Source organism: Halichoerus grypus, chromosome X, assembly GCF_964656455.1.
Source record: "Halichoerus grypus chromosome X, mHalGry1.hap1.1, whole genome shotgun sequence".
In the NCBI taxonomy this organism is placed as follows: domain Eukaryota; kingdom Metazoa; phylum Chordata; class Mammalia; order Carnivora; family Phocidae; genus Halichoerus; species Halichoerus grypus.
Genome location: NC_135727.1, coordinates 117,170,464 through 117,187,732, shown reverse-complemented (window position 1 = coordinate 117,187,732; position 17,269 = coordinate 117,170,464). Strand labels below are relative to the sequence as shown.

Genomic DNA, 17,269 nt, shown 5'->3' with positions numbered 1-17,269 from the left:
GCTGGTACTGTGCGCCTGCAAACCGGAGTACGTACTGCTCCGCTGAGGATGAGGGGACAATGGTCTAGGCAGGCCCCTTCAGGCGCCCTGCTCTGAGGGCCACCTAGGGAATTTATAAAGTTCTGTGAATTATTCTTCAGGTGACAGCACACTCAAGTCAATTCAGGGAGTGTTTACTGAGCACCTGCCAGACGTAGGCACTGGGTGTTTTCTTCCAGGCCCTTTACCAGAAACAGGCACAGCATCCCATACATGCAATCCAAGAATGCCACTTCAGAGAGACTCGGTACGTTCATCTACCTATGCCCCAAGCCTCCTGGCACCCGTAAAAGCTTCACCAACACCCACGGAAAGCTGCTTTCGAGACGATTCCAGTTCCACATGGGTGAATGGGTAGGATTTAACTTCTTTTTTAGTCTAAAGCTTCGTGCTTCTCATGTTCAGCAATTGATATGAAAAGTGGGAGAAGGGCAGCAAAAGACTTTCAAGAAAGGTCACTGATACTTAAAAAAAAAAATCACAAATTACCTGGCTCCTCCAAAATATCCATCCTCTAGTTTTCTAATTGTAGAAAGAACTGCAGAATGAATGTCTGAGCCATCATTTGCTAAGGGGGGGGGGGGGGAGAAAAAGACAAATGAGTTTACTTAATCTGGGAATACTTTTTGGTTTTGGGGGCATGCGCAGAAACGTTTTCGTCAATACAATCTAATTAAAATACTTATGAAAGATTCCTAAGCTCAGAAACCAAACTGCTAAGAACCCCCTTCAGTACTTAGCTTTGTCTATGGGACTCGTTTTAAACATTTTGAAAAGGGCCCAAAGCAACTGTGGGACATGAATCAGGCAGATCAAGTTCACGCAGTTACTGAGCATGGTGTGGGTGATGGGGAAGGTAAGCGTGGGTCTGCCCGTCATCCGCCAGCAGGTGCACAGGTAGGCCAGCTCGATCCTCAGCATCTCCACGATCATCTCATTGTCCAGGGCCAGGTAGAAGTGATGCTGGTCGGTGAACTGCAAGTCAGATCAGGCCCAGTAAAAGGCTGTCCTTCATTCCCTCGACACAACCCCAGCTGTCATTCACAGCAGCACTAATCCTTGCATTTTGTTTCCAGAGAAGAGGCTCAATCCTGGCTGTAATCCGCCCCCATCATGGGGCTCTTGCCATCAGGCAAAAATCGATCTGTCGCCTGCCCAGGAGCCGCAGCTCCATTAGCATGGAAGGGAAAGGTGCGTGGCCAGATCTAGTTATAGCTCCTCCGATGAGGGTTTAAGCACCTCGCCCAACACCGCTGTCCCTGAAAGGAAATCAATAACTCCTTAAATTCTACTCATTCTACGGCTGCTGGGCTCGGAGGATTTCCAAGTGAGGGAAGGGAGGGCACTGGGAGCAGGTGAGACGTGGAGACTGTGTTTACCCGACGGATGGCCTGGTTAATGCGAACTAAAGGCACTCCCACCTGGTGCCGATGAAAATCAAATTGTTCTCCTAGCCTCTGGACTAGTCCACGCTCAGCTCTGGTCCGAAATTTGTTTTTTTGTTTTTGTTTTTTTAAAGATTTTATTTATTTGACAGAGAGAGACACAGCGAGAGAGGGAACACAAGCAGGGGGAGAGGAAGAGGGAGAAGCAGGCTTCCCGCCGAGCAGGGAGCCCGATGCAGGGCTCGATCCCAGGACCCCGGGACCATGACCTGAGCCGAAGGCAGACGCTTAACGACTGAGCCACCCAGGCGCCCCTGGTACGAAATTTGTTACACAGGGAAATAACTCACAAGATTTAAGCGAGCAACATGGGTTAGGGTGAGAAAGAACAACTTGGGGCTCCTGACCCGGGACCCCATGGCTGACAGTGTGCCCGGCTGGTGGGGGGCCATGCCCACGGTGACGAAGTGAGCCCACAGCTGATCTTTCTAGCTAGCCAAATGGATGGAAAACATTTGTTTGGGTTCCACAGGGCTACTTTCCTTTGTAACCAAAAACTCTGAAAAGAAGTTCTATAATCGGTATATTCGGGATCTCGTCAAGCGGGTTGGGACCTGAAAATCAGACGGGCTGTGTGTTCCCGTCTTCAGACAGCCCAAGCAAGGGTGAGGGACTACTGCTACCAGGGGCATGAGGGAGGCAAGTCAAGGGACAGGTAACTAGCAATTTTGGAATGCGGTGTGAATTTCCCTACTCCTCATGCCTGGAAGTGATGGCACCCTCGGTCTGCTTCAAGCCACACCTACTGAGCCCCTACAGGGAGTAAAGAATTGTACCAGGTACTGGGTGTCACACTGCCCATGGCTATCTGAGCACGCGCATGCTCATTCTGCCGCATCCACAGCAGCTCACCAAGAAGAAAAGGAACTTAATCAGAGGATGCATGTGGCTTTGCTACTGGCCTGCTCTGCTCACCTGGGGTGTGAAAGTAAAGATTTGGTTCCTAATCACATATAGCTTAGATGTTCCAAGGACGCCAATGTGCCGATACGGTCGCCCACTCAATTTCATATTCTTATTCCGTCCTATTTGAAAAACAAAAGAGAAAGCAGAGTGAGAGCCAATACGGTAACATGTAATCCAAGCGACTCTGGCTAAGCCTGGGCTTATGTTCATGTTAACCCATTCCGGGGTTTGGTTTTTCTAATACCATCGATCCTTCTTTAAAATGGGACAGGGATGAATTAAAAACAAACCCCACCACCTTCTCTTCATGCATGTATAGACAGCACCCAGTTCAACATCTATATGGAATAAAACTACTGATAGAACTTTATTAATGTTTACTTCTAATTTATTTCATATTGAGCCTACTAAGTTAGATTTTAGAAAAAGAGAATTCCCCCTCCCATTTTAACGGGTAAAGGAGCATTTTCTGAGACCACAGATAAAAATTAGAAACGTATCAAGACACAGATGACGGTTCCAATTGCGAATTTTCAAAGACGGAGCCTTGTTTTACAACCGATCTGGCACAGGGCGCAGCCAAGCTGGGGCGACATCTAGTGAACGAGCACGAGAACGCGTTCGTCTGCAGCCCCTCTTCACTTCAGAGAGGTCGAACCCCGTGCTTTGGTGCCTTGCCCAATTCTTCACAATTTATACCTATCCGTCCCCCCAGACCCCAAACCTAGAACCAAGATGCCCCCTCGCCAAAACCACCCAGCTGTTTCCCCAAACCTACCAAGCTTGGCATATATGTGACTAAGAATGCGGCCTGGCTGGACTCGGATTGGATGAATGTCAGCAATACTCTGGACGTTTATCCCGTGTTTTCTCAGCAAGTCCTTAATGTGGTTGTTTTCTGCCAGAACAGTAACTGTAAATAAGAGCGTAGCATCTGCATTAGACTGTGGCCCTTTGTCTCCTCACATGGAGAATACGTTATTGACCCATCTTTCCTCTGGCCTATGACATACACATCAGCATGCTCTCCACACACTGGGTGGCTTTGAAAATAACAGCAATTGTCCTGCCGCTCTTCCCAGTTCTCTCTGGCCTCACCTCGCCAACCCCCATGCTGTGTTTTTATTAAGTGCCCTCAGTGTACCAGACAGTCTGATAAGAGACTTCTAGAAACGGTCTTCAACAGGTCCTGAGCCAAATTACCACATCTCAAATGATGCCTTGCCTCCCTGCGGGTCTGCATTTATTCTAAACCTGTCTTGTGTTCTTTTCACATGGGGTGAGCAGCAGAAACCGCTCTGCGTGGGGGAGGATGCCAGGAGAAGCCGGAGCTCCTGTTCTCAGGGAAGAGAAAAGGGCAGTACTGCGGTGTGCGCTAGCAGGGGATGCTCTGGCCAACGGAGAGGGCGGGGGAGGCCGCTCCCCCCAGAGAGAGGGGAAAGTGGGGCTGCTGCTGGGCGGTGGTGCAGCCTGGCCCAGAAGCACAGCACAGGCTCTGGCTGGTGGGGGAAGAGCCACCCCGGAGCCGGGCCCTGCACCCCGAACGGGCTGGCCTGGGCCCCACCTCTGGTAAGTGCGGCTGGCCATCTGGCTCTCCGGCCGGCAGGGAACTCGCGTGCCTGGGATGTGGGGGCCTGAGCGGGGACTCAGAGCCCTCCACCTCTTGTACCAGTTCTGCTTTGAATGCGGCTTTTAAGAGAAGAACAGTGCTCTGGCAGAGGGCAGGAGTCCTGCTCCCGGGCCAGACCTTCTTGTATCTTCTCTTCCGTTTCTGTTCTCTTCTGTTACACTGAGACAACACTTGCCGCCGAAGACCCATCAGTGGGCGCCAGCCTGTGCCTGGCAAGGCGGCCTCGTGACTGAAGGGCTCGCTCGGCAGCACGTGTGCGGGGTAAGCGCCGCCTGCGGACGGAGTCAGGCTGGGTCACTCCACTTGGACATCAGCACGGAGTTCGCGCCTCCAGCTGCCGGCTCTGGGGCCCTGAGCGAGCTAACCTGGAAGCCTCACGCGTAAGATGGGGAGGATAATCCTAATCGTCACAATTTCTGTCTGGTCAAAATGTTGTGCCCTCCGGGTGTGCCCCTGAGGGCCCGGAGCACAGTACTGACTGGATGATGCCCCGCAGGGCCTCTTGCCGCATCCCAGGCAGGCGCAGGGGAACCAGTCCGTGGCCACAGAGAGGACTGCCTTGCATTTGTTCAATAATTGTTGTTAATCTACTGAGTGGGTGTGTGTCAATCAACACAGAAGCTACAAGAATAATACAGGCCTGGTCCTTAAGAAATGTATGGCGTAGGGGCACCTGGATGGCTCCATCGGTTAAGTGTCCGGCTCAGGTCATGATCTCAGGGTCGTGAGATCGAGCCCCATGTCAGGCTCCGTGCTGGGCATGGAGCCTGCTTAGGATTCTCTCGCTCCCTCTCCCTCTGCCCCTGCTCTCCCCTCCCCCCTCTGTAAAAAAGAAATGTATGGTGTAATTGAGAGGAAATAAGGCACATACACAACCTGCTCGGATATTAGCTGGTGCCTAAGTTGCTCTGTGAGGCACGTGAGCTCCTCAGGAGCCCTCCCCAGGAGGGAAGGGAGAGGGGATTTGGTGAGCGAGGACCTGCACTGAGGGCTCTCCTTGTGACAATCGCAGCGCATCTCAAGGTCACCCGGTGAGGGGGCAGCAGTTACGATGACCCGGAGGCACGGAGAGGTAAAATCGCCAGGCTAGGCAGAGCTAGCCACAGTCCAGGCCTTCCACATCTCTGGAAGAGCTGCTAGCTGGACAGGAGGGAGGCAGGTGAAAATACGGGCCTGCGACTCTGGAGAGAAGTCAGACCTCTAAGGAAGGAAGGAGTGAAACTTCACTTGGGTTTTGAGTTTCGACCAGGGTCACGTTCTACTTTTTAAACAACTGCAGTGAAAAATGATGCTCAGTGAATCACTTGTGCCCCAATTGCCATCAAGATTTAGATTCGAGAAAACAAATGCTTTGTAGAAAGTAACTTTGTGGCTGGAAAGAGTATACTGCTGCCTTTGGGAGCTAGTGAGTTATAGAAGGGATGTCACAGAACTGATATATGCTAAAGCACACATACGTACTTTTTAAACAGAATAGGAAACTAGGGAATCTTTGGCATTAAAAATAACATTGGCTTTACACAGTTAAATATGAATAGGAAACACGCTCACAAACCTTGTACTACAACATCAGGTTTGACGGAAGTGGAAAATCTTCTGTTTAAGGGATCGATTTCCCCAGTGGCAAGGAATCCCTAGGAAAAGAGGAGCATTAACACTGTAAAACACTGAACGAAATTTCACCTTAAACCCAACTTGGAAAATTAAACATTTGGGGGCTCAAAATATTCAGTATTTTATTCCTTTATGCTTTCCAAGTCAATTGCTTATCTTCTCTGAAACGCAGTATACCATTTAGATAGCCACTGATACACATATTGTGTTTTCAGCACCTAGCTCTCCAGGGCTAGTCACGCACCACCATCTCGCATGACTGAAAAGAACAACGGTGACTCCTACCTCCTGAGCCCTTACTCCACGCCGGGTCCTGTGCTGAACCCCTGTACGTGCATGGTCCCATTCAGGCCTCGTGACAGGGAGGCACTACCATTAGCATTTTACAGGTGGGGAAACTGAGGTAACGCCCTTAAGCTAGGTGGCAGAGAAGGACTTGGTCCTGGGCTGACTGTTCTGAAACACAAAGCTCCCCTCCCTGCTGGCACGGAGTGCTGTTTGAACATGGATCTCCTCACATCTTCTATAAATGACCGGAGTCCTCAGGGAGGGCATCAAAGTGCTCTGGGAGTTCTGAGGAGGCATCAGACCTAATGCTGGGCCTAACTGAAGGCCTCTCCAGTGACGAGGAGGCAATGGGAGCAGAGTTGTTTGTTCCTCATGCCACTGACCCAGCAATTGGAGCTGGAAAGTATAGCAGAAATGATCAAGCCCAGCCTCTTTACAGATGAGGAGACTGAGGCTCGCGAGGTCGGGGAGCTAGTCAGAGGCAGAGCTGGCTTTCCAAGAGATAGACATGGTTTTCCCTACTAATAAAGACAGAAGTAGAAGACACAGTCCCTACCCCCAAGGACATGACCATGAAATTGAGGAGGCAATCACAGCCATGAAACAAGTGGCCCCCCTCAGCATCCACAGCTCCTAAGGGCCACTTCCACGGTGACAGCTTTACTTTTGGTCTCCTTTTACACACTGGGAACCCCAGTGGTATGGGTCCCACAACTCATTCCCCGCCCCCCACACGCCCTCCCCACTTCTAGAGTCTGACAGAACACACAGGACTAGGCCAGCCTAACAGGCTGGAGCTCCCAGCTCTTCTCCTGGACGCTTTCATCCACACCTCTCCCCAGGGGCCCAGGGTAGTCAGCTGGGCAGAGCCTCTGAGGACAGATGAACCCATCTGATAACATCACCCATACATCGTCTGGTTCCAGCCACAGACCAGGAATATGGGGGTGGGGGGGTGACGGGAGTGCTTGGCATGCAGCTGACTCTGAAGTAGTTTAGTGTAAATATGGACACACAAGCCCAGGCGGCAAGCCTCAGAGCTGACCCGCTCCAGCTGACTTTAAAACTATGAGATGCCAAAGACATTCACAGCCACATGGGGCAGAGAGCCCCTATGCTCTTCCGGGGTCCCCTATACCTCGAATCAGATGGTTTCCAGTCTGTGAAGTCCCCAAGTCCCCTACCTCTGCCAACAGCGAGCTGAGGATGTAGAGGGACTGACCCCACAGATGGGGCAGCTTCCCCAGAGGGACTCTGTCCACTGTGTGCGGATTCTTATACTCTTCGTCAACCTGGCAAAAAGAGAAAAACTCAAAGTCAGAATGTCTGAGGATAAGAAGGCCAACGTCACTGCCTACTGGGGAGCGCACTGAGGATTTACAAAATGCCACTCATTCGATCCTCCAGGCCAATTCTGTGTGAGAGCTGCGGTAGGGAGGCCGCAGCGCTAAGGCCTTTGTGTGGGGGCCACATGGCTCAACGTGGTAGAAGTGGCACTCAAATCCAGGCCTGACTCCAGGCCAGTGCTCTGTCCACAAGCACACCGATGGCAGAAGACAGAGACAGGCACGTGAAGCCTGGCCTGCCTCCTTTGAGCACAGCTCTGGGCAACAAGAAGTTCCACAGCTCATGCTTACACTTGTCTGTATTATGGGTACAATGATCTAAAACATCACCCTACAGCCACGGCAGGGCATCGCGGGAAGCTAAGTCAGCTTTCTCCCGTCTTGTTATCCCCAGGGGCTCATAAACTCTGTGTGCCTTTGCAAGAAAATTACCAGAAGGTGGCACTATTTATTGAGGAAAACACTACCGTACTATCTGATCACTAATTTTCCATCAGGGACTCAACAAGCTGGATCCATTGGGGTCTTCTGCCTCATCAAAATTAGCTACAGTTGTTTTGGGATGGACAGTGCTGGCTACATTGTAAAAGTTAGTCTGCAATCTTCTCTATTGTAAACTCCATGCTGACCTTTGTATTTTTTTTTTTTTTAAAGTAAACTCTACCCCCATTGTGGGGCTCAAACTCACGACCCCAAGATCAAGAGTCACATGCTCTACTGACTGAGCCGGCCAGGTGCCCCCGACCTTGGTTTTTTTTTGCCATTACAACATTGGTTGGGGGTAATGTTAGTGACCACTTTTTCCCCTCCGGAAAACAAAGCAATTGAAGAAATCCTTCTCCAAAAGGGAAAAATCACACCATGAGGGGAGTCATACTCTGCTTGTGGATTAATCAGTGGTGTTATTAATAGATTGTTAAAATTTGCTGCAGTAGTAAATATTAAGAAGAACTTAAACTCATAAACTGAACAGAATTAAAGTGTGTCAGTAATCAAGTAATCAAATAGGATAAGAGTGTGGCAGGAGAGTCTCTAAAATGTCAGAGTTCTCTTTGGGAGTAAGTGTGGTTATCTTTGGGTAGTAAGAGCAGAGAGAAGTATGTTCTTCTTTCTACAGAATCCTGGATGTTCTGCAGTGTACAGGATTGCTTTCACAATCCGATTGTGTGTTAAGGCTATTTGAAATGTAAGTAGTGTTAAGAAAGACTGTAAAGATCTTGAATGAGAAATAGTTGATGCAAAGCAAAGAAGGCAAAGTGTCTGGATCAGAAGACAGCTTGGTTCTGGCCTCCCTCGACCCAAGCACCAGCCCCTGCCTCCCCGTGCAGGTGTTGGGGTCTCCCCTGGCCTGTACCTCTTATTTTGCAGCACCACTGCTGTGCCCGCCCTCCGTCCCCCACTAGCCGGCAGCCTCACAGAGGCAGAGCTGCCACCGTAACCCCTCTGTGCCCCGTACGCAGCGTGGTGCTTTAGAAACCACTGCTGGACAAAAAGTGTTAGGTCTGAAAGGGGGATGAAAAATACCAAAAGGCCAAGCACGAACCCACTTCGTTCTAGCTACGCAGTGCTTGCTTACCTTGGTGGGCGGGATGGCATACAGTTCTGGCACCAGGTGGATCCCGTTCTTGCCTCTGATTAATACTCCCTCCAGGGCCTCTCGGTATTCTTGCACCTAGAAAAAAGCCCCATCCCCACAGCATGAGAGAGGCGCCATTAATACTGCCATGGGAGTGCATCACAGAAAAACACCTCTCTGGGCAACAAACAGATTATTAGTAGGACACAGGGTCAAGAAATGCACGAACACCTTCCAGTTAGGGAGTGCAGGAGGAACATCTTCCAGTTAGGGAGTGCAGGAGGAACACCTTCCAGTTAGGGAGTGCAGGAGGAACACCTTCCAGTTGGGGAGTGCAGGAGGAACACCTTCCAGTTAGGGAGTGCAGGAGGAACACCTTCCAGTTAGGGAGTGCAGGAGGAACACCTTCCAGTTGGGGAGTGCAGGAGGAACACCTTCCAGTTAGGGAGTGCAGGAGGAACACCTTCCAGTTAGGGAGTGCAGGAGGAACACCTTCCAGTTGGGGAGTGCAGGAGGAACACCTTCCAGTTGGGGAGTGCAGGAGGAACACCTTCCAGTTGGGGAGTGCAGGAGGAACACCTTCCAGTTAGGGAGTGCAGGAGGAACACCTTCCAGTTAGGGAGTGCAGGAGGAACACCTTCCAGTTAGGGAGTGCTGACAGCAAAGGTTAGAAGGAGCTAAAGGCACTGGCCTTTTCTGTGTTGTCTTTAACTCACGACTTCAATATTTCACCCTTAACTTCTCAACATACGTAAATTGTGTCTCACCAGCTAGACTATATAAGCTTCTTGGAGTGGAGGCCAGACCTTAAGGAGGGCATCCCGGTTCTACCTGTCAGTAGTTTTCCACTTAAAAGGCCCTCATTCGAGCACTTACTGCTCAGGAAATGTTTGCAAAGCGCACCTGATGTGAGGAAAAGGAAGTGTATGTACTATGATCCATGTACCCTGATTCTTAGGATGCACCACTCAATATAATGAAAGCTGTTGATGTAAACATTTCCATTCAATTAAAAAGGCAGTGATTTAAAAAAAAAAAAACCAACAACAACCTACATATGAAAAGGGAACAAACAAAAGAGGGAAAACCCTTAACCAGCCACCCAGGTGTTTAACACGTTTCATCTTTAGAGAGCCTAGTCAAACGCTTTCTATATCTCATTTCTTTTTCTTTTGAAATTTGTGGACAGCAAAATCTGACCAGGGGTGTGTCATTTTTTAAAGGTCATTGGGCAGCAAGTGGAAAAGACAGAATAGGCATAAGAGCAGTAAATTCTGTGAGACCTAAAAAATAAGGTCCTGAGCACATTCTTTTTTGTCTTCTCAGCTTTTTTGTTTGTTTCTAATAATTATCAAGTTTCCTCACAACTGAAATTCTAACTCAATCCTTTTGAGACCTTTCAGTTCTGGGATAAAGAGACAGAAAACATAAGACCCAAGATAATTGCTAAAGCATAACAGTGAGAACCAACAATGGGGGAACATTAACATTTCAAGCTTACTACCATGTTGGGGAGGAAGAATTTTCTCTGCCCTTCAAAGTCCTTCTATAGCTAGACTAAGAATCAAATTGACATGAGACAGAGTAACAGGAGAAAAATCAAACTTAGTTACATATATGTACGGGGAATCCACACGGATGGGATATTCCAAAGACTGTGAGGCACCAAGTGGCTTACATGAGCTCCTGAGCTCAGGAGAGGGGTGTGGTTTGAGGACACACAGGGAAGGAAGGGCATTTGCAGGAAGGTGAGAGGACATGTATGGAAAACAAAGGTGGCCGTGCTATGCACATAAGTTTCTTAAGTAAAGAGGAATCTGTGTCAGTAGCTCTCTTGCTGATACAGGCAGGCAGCTGAGGGGGAGGTCAAGAGTTTTCCTCAATCTACTGGGTTTTGATTACTTTTAACTCAAAACAATGTTCATGCCAAAGTGGCCCATCTTGGGGCAGCCTGCCCTTGGCCCCTATAGCCACTTTTGAAACCACTCTCAGAACTTCTGAGCAGAGGAAGCTTTCAAAACCAAAATAAACCTTGGATTGCTCGTCCCACCCCAGTGCATGTGGTCTGAACGGGTTAAGAAAACACTAAAGCATTTGAGTTTGTCAGTCATTCACATAAGCTTCACGAGGACGGGTCTGTTCTACTTACCAACGCATGCACGGCAGCAAATGCTAAAGAAATCTGTCTCGAACAAATGAACGTTGCATGAACAAATCTCTACTCGGCACTTACTGTGTACTAGGCACAGGGAATGGATCAGTGAACTGGACAGACACCACCTCTACCAGGGTGCTCTGACAGGTAGCGGGAGACTAAATACAGCTATAGGGGCCGTACTGTGCTAAGTGCTGTGGGACGTATAAAAGGGGCATCGATGCAGCGTTTAGGGTCAGAGGAGGCTTTCTGAAAGAAGAGACATCTGCAGCAAATCAAGTGAGGGAGAGAGAGACAGCTGAGGGAGACAAGCAGGGCCTGGGCACTTGAGAAGAGGGGAGACAGCATGGCCTCTTCAGAGGACTGAAAGGGTTTCAGGGCGCTCGCATCACGGAACTCAAGGAAGTAAGTAAGCCGTAAGGAATCGGGCCAGATTTTATGGGGCCTTACAAAACAGGAGAAGACCTTGGACTTCATCCCAAGGCAAGCAGGAACCTTTCAAAGCTTTTAAGTAAGGCAGTAGCATAATCTCATTTGCCTTTTAATAAGATGCCCCTGGCAACAGGTATAGAGAAACAGCAGGGAGTGAGGCTGGAGGCTGGGAACCCGCTAGAAGGCTGTTACATTAAATATGATGTTAGCTGACAGTACCTTTATACTAGAGCTGAAGACAGCAAAAGCCTAGGCTGGTCTGAAAAAAACAACAGGACAACCAGACCTGTCTGTGGTCGACTGTGGTCCCCGATGAACCCCACCTCTTAGTACTCAGGCCTTTGTGCAGTCCCCTCCTCTTGAATGTGGCACGACCCTTTAAACATTAGAATGCAACAGAAGGGGGCGCCTGGGTGGCTCAGTCGGTTAAGCGTCTGCCTTCGGCTCAGGTCATGATCCCAGGGTCCTGGGATCGAGCCCCGCATCGGGCTCCCTGCTCGGCGGGAAGCCCGCTTCTCCCTCTCCCACTCCCCCCTGCTTGTGTTCCCTCTCTCGCTGTGCCTCTGTCAAATAAATAAATAAATAAAATCTTAAAAAAAAAAAATAAATGCAACAGGAGGGACACTGCCACTGCCAGTTCGGGGCCTAAACCTGAAGAAAGCTTAGCAGCTCTTGCTTGTGCATTCTCGGGTGAAAAGCCTCACTGCTCAGACACTACAATTCTGTGAGAAGCCCAAGCTAGCCACATGGAGGCTAAGCGAGGCCTGGGCCAAGAGCCAGCATCGAGCTGCCGGCCGTGTGAGTGACGCCATGTCGGAAGGAGATCCTCCAAGCCCCAGTGAACCAACTGACACCAAGCGAAGCAGAGACAACCTGTCCCTGCTGAGTCCTGCCCAGATTGTGGAATCATGAGCAAATAAACAAAATAGCCGTTGCTTTAATTCACTCCATTTTGGGAAAGCTTGTTAAGCGACAACAGATAACTGAAACGGTGCCCTAAATTCTTGCATAACCTTATGTTCTAATAACACTCAGCACACCGAAGGAATGAAAATGCTGATTGTCAACACAGCACCCAGCACGTTCTCACCTGAACGGCATCTCCGGTGAAGACCCCATCTATTATGAAATACGTCCAGAACACAGGCCATTCACATTCAATGTTTTCAAAGAGCTTGAGCTCAGCAGGGTCATAATGTAATCGGTTTGGGTCCTGGAATCAAACAGGAAACCTTCTGAAAGGTGCTGTCAGATTACATATATAATTCCCCTGTACCTCACTGGGCTTCCCTGGCTTTCTGAATCACTGCATCTCTGCGGCTGCTAGGATTAGGAGTTGGCTATAATGGGGAGATGTTATTTCTGGCAGCTTTCCATGGTCAAATTTCAGAAACGTCTATCAGAAATGTACGCAAGACTCCTTGGTGGTTTATTATATTAAGCTTCCTAGATTGCTAACAAATAAATAGCAATTTTCCTATCACAGTGCTCAGCAGACTATCTGTTTCACTGAAATCACTCTATCAGTCACTATGGCAAAGCAACTCGAGAGGGAGGCCACAGTTTCTCTTGAACACATCATGTGAGCCACAGAACTGTTTGTCCTTGCCTACAGGCTGGTTCTAAACCACCAGCTTGCTGTCCTCCTGATGATCTTATTATTCTACTGCCTAACTCCAGCCTTGCTATCTCCAAAATTAAGACTTCCCTGTCCAATATTCTAACATGTAATTTTATAATCAAGAGAGGGAGAACACCACAGCGGTGATTTAGACATGAAGCAGTTAAGGAATCATACGAAACAATATTTAAATACAACCTCTCTTGGGGTTTTATAACCATCTCGAAGGAAGCGACAGCATCCATAACGCCCCTAAGAAGATAAAGAAAAAAAAAGTGCATTTGATGAAAGAGAAGAATTTCTTTGTCTTTTTATGTTGATTCATGTTGGCCCTTCACCCCCATTCCCATGAATCTTTTAGTAATGAAATGTGTACCAAGTGCTCTTTGTTATCAATACAAAAAGTTATTTTTAAGTAATAAGCCAAGGAAATTCAGGGTCGATCAGTGCCGAGAAGGGAATGCCAAAACTTTCCATTTGAGTATCAGGGCTGGGAGAGTAATTACTCAGAGTTCACAGAATGACCAGCCCTCATTCTGACTGGCTGTATCACGCAAAGATGCAGAGGGACCCTCATCGCTCACAGAAGCCACCAGGGCAGATACTTGGATTGGACTACTTTGACTTGAAAGACTGGAAAACCAAAAGGACATTCCAGACTCCTCACAATTAGGCTCTGGATGCAGCGAGGTGGAAGCAGGGGCGGGGTGGGGTGGGTGGGGCTTCCTCTGGCCTAGGGCTCTTGCTGCTGGTTTTCTTGGGGCAGGCTCCAGTAATCCTCTCCAGCTTCCTAGGTGTTAAGGAAGAAGGATGGTGGCACTGAGCCCTCGATCTGCCTCCCCAGTTCCTGGATCACAGTGTTGGGTGTCCATTCCCCAGTTTCTTAAGTGCGTGGGAGCTCCTTTAGCACTGGCTGCAGAGGCCGGCGCACTCCTAGCGGCCAGCCCCATAGAGTTCTGGGAGTTCTGGGGAGCCCCAGCCAAGAACCTGCTCTCCTTTAAACACTTCATTCCCTGCACTGACTCCCTGCCCACTGGGACAAGCTAAAAGAGCTTCCTTTTTCTCCACTAAACCATGAGATAGCTTCTTTGGGGATGTGACTGGAGACCCTTCAATCCCTTTGTATCCAAGGGCTAAAAGCATTTTTTACGGAATCTAAGTAGGATCATCAACATGAAGATTTTGGCTCAAGAAACTTACTTTTTTTTTTTTTTTTTAAAGAAAACTTACATCTTGATCATTTTACTGAGAAGTTCAGTTGCCTGGGCTATTTAATAACATTCTCAGTTTGGTATCTTGTGTCATAGTTCCTGCATTTCACCTCAGAGCAGGGATTTTCTTAAGCTCGATTTAACTTTGGGATTGTCAACCCCCCAGAAATTGTGTGTAAAGTTGGAGGATATTGGGACGTGTACATTTTTTTCTGGCAGGGACCTTATACCTTTCAAGAGATTCTCAAAGAAGTCTGTGATCTCTAAAGGGTTAAGCAGCTCTGCTTTAGAAGTACAGGAGGGGTACGAATTGGGGTTCAAAGGTTATGGAGTTGGCTGGAGTTCAAGCTCTGCTACCAGGAAAAGAACTAGGGCACTTGATCAGTCTGAGACTGTTTTCTCACCCGTACACTCGGCTTTGGATTCCACCTAGATAAACCAAGCCACTGACCTCATGGAGAACCAAGGCCTGGGTGAGCTGCTCCATGTCATCATGAAAGGGGCACTTAACACAGGGCAGAAGGGCACCAGCATGATCAACCCTTACCTGGAGCTTGGAAATAATTTCATTTTTGGTCACATTCACGAGGTTCACATCTTCCACTGCAAAGGCCGGGAAAGAGATAATGGAGAGAAGTCCAGCGTCAATCTCCTTAGATGTTGATGCTCTTGGCAGCATGGAGAACAGAATAGACTGAATGAGAAACAAAGAGGTGGCTTGAATCTGGGAAGCATGAACAGTTGCATACAGTATCTAGAGACCATGACCTTAGACCCAAGAAACATTTAAACGAGTTTGCCGATTTTGAGTAGAGCTTTTTCCTACCAATACGGCCCCCACTGGGGGGCCTCACCTGCCCAGCCAATGACTCCTGTTTCTCGCAGGAGAGGAGAGGGTCAGGGAGAGCACAGTACTGCCTGGAGCCCATACTGAGAACTGCTGGGCTCCCTCCCTTGGGGGCCTTCTGTTGACTTTGCTGTGTCTTTCGGACATGCAGGCGAGGAACTAAGGGCTACTGTGTCAGCAGGCCAGGGTGTCCTGGCTGTGAAAATAAAGACCGAGAAGAATACACATACAGGGCCAGCACGGAGAAATGTCTGGCTTCTGTGGAACATGACTGGGTGATCAAAACCCATGTGAAGGAGTCAAATCCAAGAGACCACACACTCAGGCAAAATGGTAAATAACAGAATTACTTTAATCCTAGAACTAGGGTTACTTAGTGGCACTATAATATAGCCTCAATTATAAGGTGGTTGGACTAGGCACTGTAAACTAAAGGAAGGTGAAATGATAAGTTTGGGAAGGGAAGGGAGCTGACTTTGGGATCTAATGTGTACAGACACGGGGCTAGAGCCCTGCAAACATAAGCGTATTAAATCTCATATAAACATGGTGTACTACATTAATTGATTTTCAGATGTTAAACCAATTTTGCATTCCTAGAATAAATAATAATAAATAATAAATAAATGTTAACATATTTTTTTTTCCATTTTATAAAGAAGGCATTTGGATACTCGGTCCAGTTCACGCATGAGGGCTGAGACACAGACACAGAGCCTCATGTGACAGAACAAGGATCCTAAGCCAGGCCCAGCTGGCTACAGAGCTCACACCGTTTCCACTAGGGACTAGGCATTATTAAGATACACATCAGCTCGACTCTATTAAACTGTAGCCCAAGAAACAGCAGAGTCCCCATTAAGGACTATTTACTGTGGGAAAATGGATGAGCTGCAAAGGGGGTAAAGATGGGGAACCCTTCAGCTGCAGAATAAAGCTTCATCTTTCTCAAGCGAACTGACCCCCAAGCCCAGTTCTTTAACTAGCTGCTCTCCCTTAAGCTCTCTGCCTGGAAACACACACTCCCTCCAGAAGCTCTCTGCTAACTAGTTTACACGGCTCTCACTCCCATAACCCCAGCACACAGTGGGCCCTCACTAAGAGTTTGCTGACTGACCAGCAACGGGTGACCTACTGTCTGTTCAATGGAGTCCCCTAATCTGCAAGAAATCACTGCTTTCTCTGACTTGTATTTCATGCAGGTTCTACTAATTTGTCATTTCTCCCATCTCATCTCTCCTCCACTATCCTTTCCACCCGTCTCCACCCCTCCCCAAGTGAACTACTGCTTGCCGGTCATTCAATTTGGTGGCATCATGAAAGAAACTTGAGAGGAAACCACCTATATGCTCAAAAATCAGACCAGATTTTGCCTCCAGCCAAACAAGGTTGCTGTGATTGTTGACTCCATATATATATACTTCGCCGTCGTTCTGTCTTAGGTTTACACAGTACTTCTCAGCTTGCAGGGTGCTCTGACGAACTAAGTTGATTTACTCTGATCCTTACAACCACTCTGTGCGATAGGAGGGGAAGGTGCCAGTATGCCCATTTTATGCATGAGGGAACTGAAGCTCAAGGAAGCCAAGTATCACCAAGCTAGAAAGGTGAGGAGTGTGGGGTGCCTGGCTGGCTCAGTCGGTGGAGCACACGACTCTTGATCTCAGGGTTGTGAGCTCGAGCCCCATGTGGGGTGTAGAGATTACTTAAAAATAAATCTTAAAAAAAAAAAAAAAGGAAAGAAAGGTGAGGAATGTGACCGGAGCCCAGGTCTTCTACTCCATCAGTCTCCTTCCCTCCTGTCCAGACCATGAGAGGCTGGAGCTATTACCTGGCAGTGTTCGACGTCATCAGGCAGGACGTGGATCACGGACTTGCGTCCTCCGTGGGCTCCAAAAAGGTCCAGTTCATCAATTGCCTCAAGAGCTGCCTACAAGCACAGGTATGAACCACTTTTTCTTTCTAGTAAACATACATGCCCCTAGCCAGTATTCCTCCTTTCCCATTAAGCGATCTAGCATACATGTTTTGCCAAAGGTGATGAAATACACATCTTTAAAATTCAGCTGAAGTGTCCTAGAGACATGTTCTATCCTTATTTTCAGTGGAATTGGGCCTTTCCTGTACGTTGCTGCTCTTTGCAGAAACAAGAAAGAGAA

At 48.4% G+C, this 17,269-nt stretch overlaps 1 protein-coding gene across 5 annotated transcripts in view; it reads right to left on the bottom strand.

Moving 5' to 3' along the window:
- PHKA2 (phosphorylase kinase regulatory subunit alpha 2) overlaps positions 1-17,269 on the bottom strand; it is a 75,015-nt gene that overhangs the window by 22,514 nt on the left and 35,232 nt on the right. For all 5 annotated transcript variants that reach the window (XR_013444636.1, XM_036067078.2, XM_078064367.1 and 2 more), the window contains 11 exons: positions 16,942-17,040; positions 14,811-14,957; positions 13,251-13,304; positions 12,522-12,644; positions 8,845-8,940; positions 7,107-7,214; positions 5,576-5,654; positions 3,169-3,303; positions 2,400-2,509; positions 870-1,014; positions 529-607 (listed from right to left, as the gene is read on the bottom strand). Coding sequence is in view for 4 of the 5 variants with exons in the window: in XM_036067078.2 (XP_035922971.2) it covers positions 529-607; positions 870-1,014; positions 2,400-2,509; positions 3,169-3,303; positions 5,576-5,654; positions 7,107-7,214; positions 8,845-8,940; positions 12,522-12,644; positions 13,251-13,304; positions 14,811-14,957; positions 16,942-17,040 (1,175 nt within the window). In the remaining variant the exon portion in view is untranslated. The remainder of the gene's footprint in view (positions 1-528; positions 608-869; positions 1,015-2,399; positions 2,510-3,168; positions 3,304-5,575; positions 5,655-7,106; positions 7,215-8,844; positions 8,941-12,521; positions 12,645-13,250; positions 13,305-14,810; positions 14,958-16,941; positions 17,041-17,269) is intronic.